The sequence below is a fragment of the Bicyclus anynana genome, chromosome 24 (genome assembly GCF_947172395.1).
Source record: "Bicyclus anynana chromosome 24, ilBicAnyn1.1, whole genome shotgun sequence".
Classification (NCBI taxonomy): Eukaryota; Metazoa; Arthropoda; class Insecta; order Lepidoptera; family Nymphalidae; genus Bicyclus; species Bicyclus anynana.
This window is the reverse complement of record NC_069106.1, coordinates 4558635-4566000: the sequence shown is the minus strand read 5'-3', so window position 1 is coordinate 4566000 and position 7366 is coordinate 4558635. Positions and strand designations below refer to the sequence as shown.

General features: G+C 31.8%; 1 protein-coding gene across 1 annotated transcript; it reads left to right on the top strand.

Moving 5' to 3' along the window:
* Positions 1-503: 503 nt before the first annotated feature.
* Positions 504-5764, top strand: LOC112052968 (uncharacterized). Its single transcript, XM_024092220.2, has 2 exons — positions 504-1350; positions 4708-5764. The coding sequence occupies exons 1-2, from the start codon at positions 834-836 to the stop codon at positions 4959-4961; spliced, it is 771 nt and encodes a 256-aa protein (XP_023947988.2). The 5' UTR covers positions 504-833; the 3' UTR covers positions 4962-5764.
* Positions 5765-7366: the final 1602 nt, after the last annotated feature.

The window sequence follows — 7366 nt, the reverse complement described above, 5'->3', positions numbered from 1 at the left end:
TAAGCAGTAAAAGTAACTTGAAAAATAAAATCGACTCTATTTCCATGTATTTAAGGTAAGTTTTAGAATACGAATCACGTCTTGTGGCAGTAAAAAGCTAACATTATTGTCTTTATTATCACAACAATAAAATGATTATATTTGCAAAGTATAATATACTAGCTGACGCCGCGCAGTTTCACCCGCGTGGTTCCCGTTCCCGTAGGAATACGGGGATAATATATAGCCTATAGCCTTCCTCAATAAATGGGCTATCTATCACTGAAAGAATTTTTGAAATCGGACTAGTAGTTCCTGAGATTAGCGCGTTCAATCAAACAAACAAATAAACTCTTCAGCTTTATAATATTAGTATAGATTTGCAAAGAACTTCAATTCATTTATTGAAAATAATGCTAATGAATTAAACTAACTTAAATTAATCAACACACAAATAAAAGACTAGAGAATAGTAATTTTCAAAGTAATTAATTAAAGTTCATTAGAAAACACCAAATAATTACGAACACAATTTTCGTTTCCGAAAGATTCGAAAATTAAAAATATATCTGTAGCATCTCTACCAATTCCCTCTACTGACTGCCTACGATAATAAACCGAAGCACAAAAACTATAATAAAAAATGAACTTTAAAACCAACGTAATAAAGCACAAACTCAATGCAGTCAAAATGAACTTTTTGCAATCAGCGTTCTATGAAAATATAATGGACGCGGTATAGTCGGTACTAATCATTAAACTATGTGAGACATATAAAAGCAGAACGAAATACAATTCTTATCAAAGTATAACCGCTATCGTTTGAATACGGACGCGTTCGCCCTTAAAAAAAAATGTCCAAAATTTTTTTAATATTCTCGATCAGTGTCGTGACGTCATTCGCCTTGCCGAACCCGGAAAATGTGGAACTCAACAACGTTGAACCTTCAATCGAATCAACAGCGCGAGCTATGGGAAAGGATTGTCCCAATGGGATATTCAGTGCAACATGCTTGAAAATTGAGGCTATATCGATGCTTGAGAAACTTAGTTCGAAGGACGAACTGCGTCTTTTACCAGGGATCAGTGTTGTGAAGGAATCCAAAGAGAATGACAGCAAAGCTGAGGAATTTGCAGCGGAGCTTGCAAGGGCGATGCCGTCCAAACCAGACGAGAGATTAGATAAATACCTGCTTTATAGACTTGGGAATTATTTGGATAACCACTCAGTGAAACTAAGGCTTTTGGATGACGGTGCTACTGATGAAGCTAGGGCTCTGATTGGAGAGGCTAGAGGCAAAGGCGGTGGTCTCGGTGGTGGAAAGAAGGGTGGTATGGGAGGGTTGATTGCTGCGGCGCTTATGATGAAGGGTAAGTTTCATATTAATTAACTACATTTTACTCCTTGACTTATATTTTTAACAGGAGACCAGCGATCTGTTAGAGGTGTAAATACTGCAACTAATAAGTCTTCATTTTATTAATTTAATTTTAAGTCAATACACGATCTAGCAATCGTTTATATATTATTTCAAGCTGGGTAGTATTATTTCAAGTTGCCTTATTGAAATAAATATCAGCCTAATCGTCAAAAATAACCTTTAATAGCTTATATATGTTTCTGTTATTTTTTTATAATTTGAAGTAATTGTAAAGAATTAAAAAAAAAGAGTTTACTAAAAAAAGGGTAGCTGCCTCAACATGTAATGGGCCGTTAAAAAGTCTTTAATTATTAAAAATTATGATAGTTTACAAAATGGATACACCTATCAGTTAAGTAATAGGTGCTTTAACATTAATTAGCGCTTTTGTCTTTAGCTTGCGCTTTCAGATGTCTTCATAATGTCAAAGTCAATTATGATGAGTTAAAGATGAGTAAATAAATAAGACAAGCACAGAAATATAATAAATGAACAATGATTCATTCTTTAGGATAGATGAATAATAGTTGTGAGGTACTAATAATAACATATATATGTATAAACCTGACACTAAGCATTGACGATGATTTAAAATGCCACAAAAATATAAAAACTTACAGACGCGGCAACCATAAAATTTTCCAAAATAAAACGGCATAATCTAACCCCACTACAAATTCCAAAATAACAAAAATACACATGAATGAACTTTCCTTAAACTCCAGAATATTCGGAGTTCGGAATTGAGGCAATTCTAAATCTAAAGTTAAAACGATAATCAACACTGTCTTAACGTTTATTAGAATCTCATAAAGCAGTACTATCTTCACCATCAAAAACTTAGAAACTTAATAAAGGAATGGAAATAATTTCCGATGTTTCAAATTGGACCGTATTTCGATGTCATAAAAATAGCTTTTAAATTTACCTTTCCCACAAAGAAGATCGTTAGATAGGGATGAATCAGAGCATAGAAATAATAACATAAATGACACTTCTAAATGGCTCGTGCTTTTCTGTTTTCTAGTTACAGTGAAATAAATTATATGTTGTCAAACGAAGAATCACATCAGTACGTTGCGAGTGTTATAGTTTGTGTGTTTGGATTTGAATGTAGTCAGTATGCACAGGGCTTTAATCTAGGGTAGATAAATATACTAAATGAAAATATTCCTTTTCAATACAGGTTCGTAATGAGTACTTAGGGTGCATCTATGTTTTTTTTTTCGTGTTGAATAAGTGCCGATGGCTCCATGTTGGGACCACTTCGACGTCACTGGGAGGTTTGGGCGAGCGCAGAAGCATCGCCTGATGAGACCCGAAGGCTGAAATAAAGATAGAGGACGGAACGGCTCTCTAAGGGCGTCTCCTATGAGACTCGGACCTTGGCTTAGAGGGCCATTTGGGAGGGTGTAACCGTGACCTGGGTCAATAAGTCCGGACGCCCCCGAGATTGTGAGTTAGAAAACCCACGTCCGGGTGACGTTAGATATCGGGGACCACGTCTTCGCCGGCAAAGAGGCTGTGTTGCTTGTGATTGTGTTGCCCGGTAAGCATTGTCGATCGTCATGTCATCATCTGGATCGTAAAGGACTTTTTTGGGACGCCTCTGCTTGAAGTTAGCGTTAAGTGCATCTATTAAGTGCGCGCCACTGGATGTAGTGGTAAGGCGTACAGACAAGCAAACAGGTATCTTCCTCCTAAATGATAAATTCGGGTGGGTGTCTCGAGGCTTAGCCTCCTTGCCCGGGTAAGGCGCAAGATATCTGGCTCCCCCGGTCATTTTCTTCCAGCCTTTTTCAGGGCTATGGGTCAACTTGAGTGTCAGTCCAGGTGCCCCACGCGGACTGTGGTCAGAAAAGCTTGGCACTGTAGACAGTTGACAGACAGTGCATTGATTGTAATGCAAAAGGAACATACACACAATCATGCTACATCTGTCATCTTACCAGAACAGCCAAAGAAAAACTATTGACTATAACAAACATTACAATATCCACCAACATATTTTTATTTATTTAAAAAAACCGTCTGTCAATCAAAATGAATTTGTTTGGTTGTTACACTTTCAAGCTCCACTCCACTAACGTCATGAAATTTTGAATACCTTGTCGCCTTGTTTTCAGCCGTTCTTTCAAATTTGGCTGATGCTCTCCGCGCGTCTCGATACTCGCAGTCAAATGTACATCCCCTGCATTCTGTAAAGTTACGACTCTTGAACGGTGTCACGATCATTTCCCTAAATCTTTTTGCTTTGACTTGTCTTTGCACTATCAACCGCTCAAATAGCTCTGATTACTCTGAAATTAGGGTTCATTGAAGTTTTTATCCATCTCCATGTGGCCAAAGAATATCTGTAAAATAACAGACGAAAGCTTTTCTCTTGTCTTTTGTTCGTTTACAATATAAATTGGTGTGTTACGTAACATGATTTCTAAATAATAAATATATTTTAGTTAAAACCAACGTGTATTCCAAAACAACTTTAGCTTAAACTGTGTTTATTTTATCTTATTTTTACTGTTGAAATATTTTGAAAAATGAAATAATTGTTTAAGGTTCATTAACATTAGTATCAACCTTCAATAAAGCCAAATTAGGTTGAAAGTTATTTTAAATGACCAAATAGTTATTGCAAATCAATTAGTGCAGATTATTTTGATTTTTTTACAATAATTTTATTTTTTGAAATAATATTTAGAGACGCACAAACGTAAAATACCGTTAACGAGATGTTTATAATATCAGTTCATGTTAAGAGATCGAGAAACTAAATGCTATTTAAAATATATTTACTATTAATAATGAATAATGTATTGAATTAAAATATAAGAACTTTCACTGTTATTACAATCATTTTGCATTACTTATGATACTTGTAAATTATGCTTAGATCATTCTTTATGATTTATGATTGATATTAATTATGCTTTTCATTCTAATTTACAACATCTTTTAAAATTATATTATTGCAATAAGTGATTTTAAACAAAACTGCGACTAAAAATTGTTTTCAATACGATATACTGTAACGAATTTTTCAAAATATACTTTTAATTTTTCAGCTTTACAAGGTAGTCAATTAGATATTTTTTTTTGGCCATTCTAATGATATCATTAAAATGAATTAAAAACTGCTTCTATGTTTAGTTTTAGATCATTGGATCATCACCTGCGTTAGGCTAAACTATTGGACCTTTTGTCATGAAATTCTCTGAACCAAAAACTATTCCAACCATCAAATCTTTGATCTATAGGTTTATATGATAAATATAACAATTAATCATTTTTTTCTACTTTATTTCAGGTACCCTCATGTCTATGGGTCTAGGAGCCCTCGCTTTGCTAGCAGGCAAGGCTCTTATGACAGCTCTCATGTCACTCCTTCTTTCTGCAGTCATTGGTCTTAAATCTCTGTCCAGCGGTGGCAAGTCTACGACCTACGAAGTTATCTCCAAGCCTGTCTACACTCACTCCCATTCCCATTCTACTGCCCATGAAGACGTTGGTGGATATGGGCACTCTGGTTATGGAAGAAACCTGAAGATTAGGAGGCGTTAATGAAAACTTTATGATCAGGGCATCAAAGTTCCTTGTATGTTTGTATTGTTTTTTGTAGTTGTATGAATGTACTGATATTATTTATTACGAATGGTATTACTAGATCTAAATTGAGTGAGATATCTTCTATTTTTATCATGTTTATTTTATCTGTACTGCTTTTTTTTTACTTTTTCATCATTATCACCATAATAGTCGATGGACGTTCACTGCTGGCCTCTACTATTATACACTGTTATATCCTTTGCTTATACTGTATTTCCCAACACAACTTCCCTGAGCCGCCTGCTATCAGCAACTTTACTGATAATAATAACACAGTTACGTTATTATATGGGTTCATTAGAAATCCTTTTCTTTATTTTATTTAGCTTCAGTTGAATTTCTACGTCTTTTTCTACAAACTTAATAACTTTATTACCTTTTGTTTTTTTTTCATATTTCTTAACCATCCTCAAAAGAGTCTTGATTAAATTTTATATATGTTCTATAATACACACAGTATACTAATGTTTCATACATCTAATAGTAACATTTCAAGTATTTATCATTTTTTAATTAATTTATATGTATTATTTTTTATTTCAACTCCTATTTTCTGTTTGTCTGTTTTGTTTTGTGTAGGTATATGTATGTATCTCAGTATTTCTGTATTTATATTTGTATTACATTTCATATCTCACTCATTGCAATGTTAGGTTCAATGAACCTTATGCCTATCTATGATAACAAGTTTTCTGTAAAGCTGCAATGCATTTAAAGAATATGTACAAAAATCATTGTTAAAATAATAATAATTTATAGAGGTATGAATGAATGTGTGAATTTCTGATTAATTTATTTTATTTATTTAAATTTACAAATAAGCTTAATTCGCTAATGTTTTTATTTATTTTTTGATATTATTTATTATTCTTATATATTTATTTATTGTTTAATAGTTTGCTTTATATTATTTTGTAATTTTATTTTTGTTGTATAATTTGCTTCTATTATTTTTATTTCGTTTTCATCTTTTTTTTTAGTTTGCTTGTTTACTTTTTATTAGTTTATTTATATTGTACATGTGTAATATTATTCTATTATGTATGAAATTATGTTTATTAAATCAGAGACAATTAATACACACACAATTACAACAATATTTACGAAGTATTTAAGTATAATATTATAATTATTTTTACGTTAATATCAGACTGAGAATATCCTATAAATTATATAATTATTTATTAGTATGTACTTATTAATTAATCTTTTATTTCTACCATAAATAGCTTATTCCTTCGAGTATACGAATATATGTTTTTATTTTTATTTTATGTACCTACGTTTTTTACACGATCTTATTTATTTTTCTATACATATATTAATTTTATGTTTAAGTATATATTTTTCGTTAAATAACGACCAATGGAATGTATTGTATTGTATTGTATTGTGTGTAATGAAATGTATAACTTGATTGATTGTATTTTCATATTAGTTCAACGAATCAAAATTTCATTTTGTATTTTTGATACGAGTATTTATTTAATTTAAAAGACTAATTATGTACCTGTATATTTATTTTGTTATTTTATTTGCATAGTCAAACTGTGTTTTTGTTATATTTTTCAATTTTTATATATATTTTTTTTGCCCTATACTGTGTTTTTTTTTTGTTTTGCACTAGAATAAATAAATTGAATTTAAAATGTATTTTATTTAATGTAATACAGGTAAACCTGGTACAAGTATGAATATTTTTGAGATTTAATATACACTTGGGTATCCATTCCAAGAAATCTGTTTGAATTAGGATGCAGTGGTAAGAAGATAGATCAACTCGTATGTGAGTATAAACTAAAGGAGTGGTAACACTGTAAAGACATATACAAACACTCAGTATTACCACAGAATACATTTATGTACAAAGTACAGTAAAAGCTCATTATTCGCGGGGGATACGTTCTCTAAATGTGTCGCGAATACAGAAACCGTGAATATAGAATGGTATTTTATATGGGATTCTATGGGGTACGGTTCTTGGGTGACAAAATAAAAAACAAATATATAAAAAAAAACAATTAATTGAAGTTATTGATTAAGTATTATCTTCAGTCTTAGACAATGGTTTGAAGAATTTGGAAATTTTTTCTTGCTTGACATTTTTTAAAAGCTTCTATTCAGAGATGTTAAGCAGTGGCATTCTTAAACCATCTATTCGCAATTTCGGCAATAGGTATTTGCAAGTTAAAGTTTAAATTTGCAGATTTTACGTCAGTTTCGTCAGTTAGATCGAAATATTTAGCCGCGAATATAAGAATTGGGACGCAATTTTTTAATCCGCGAATAGTGAAAACGTGAATAAAGGAAGCTTGATTTTACTGTATTACAAAACCGTCTGTCAAACGCTTGTACCAAAA

Excerpts from the sequence above, each read along its gene's own strand:
- LOC112052968 (XM_024092220.2), top strand. The coding sequence starts at position 834 with ATGTCCAAAATTTTTTTAATATTCTCGATCAGTGTCGTGACGTCATTC. Across the intron at positions 1,351-4,707 it reads TGCGGCGCTTATGATGAAGG|GTACCCTCATGTCTATGGGT; the intron begins GTAAGTTTCATA and ends ACTTTATTTCAG.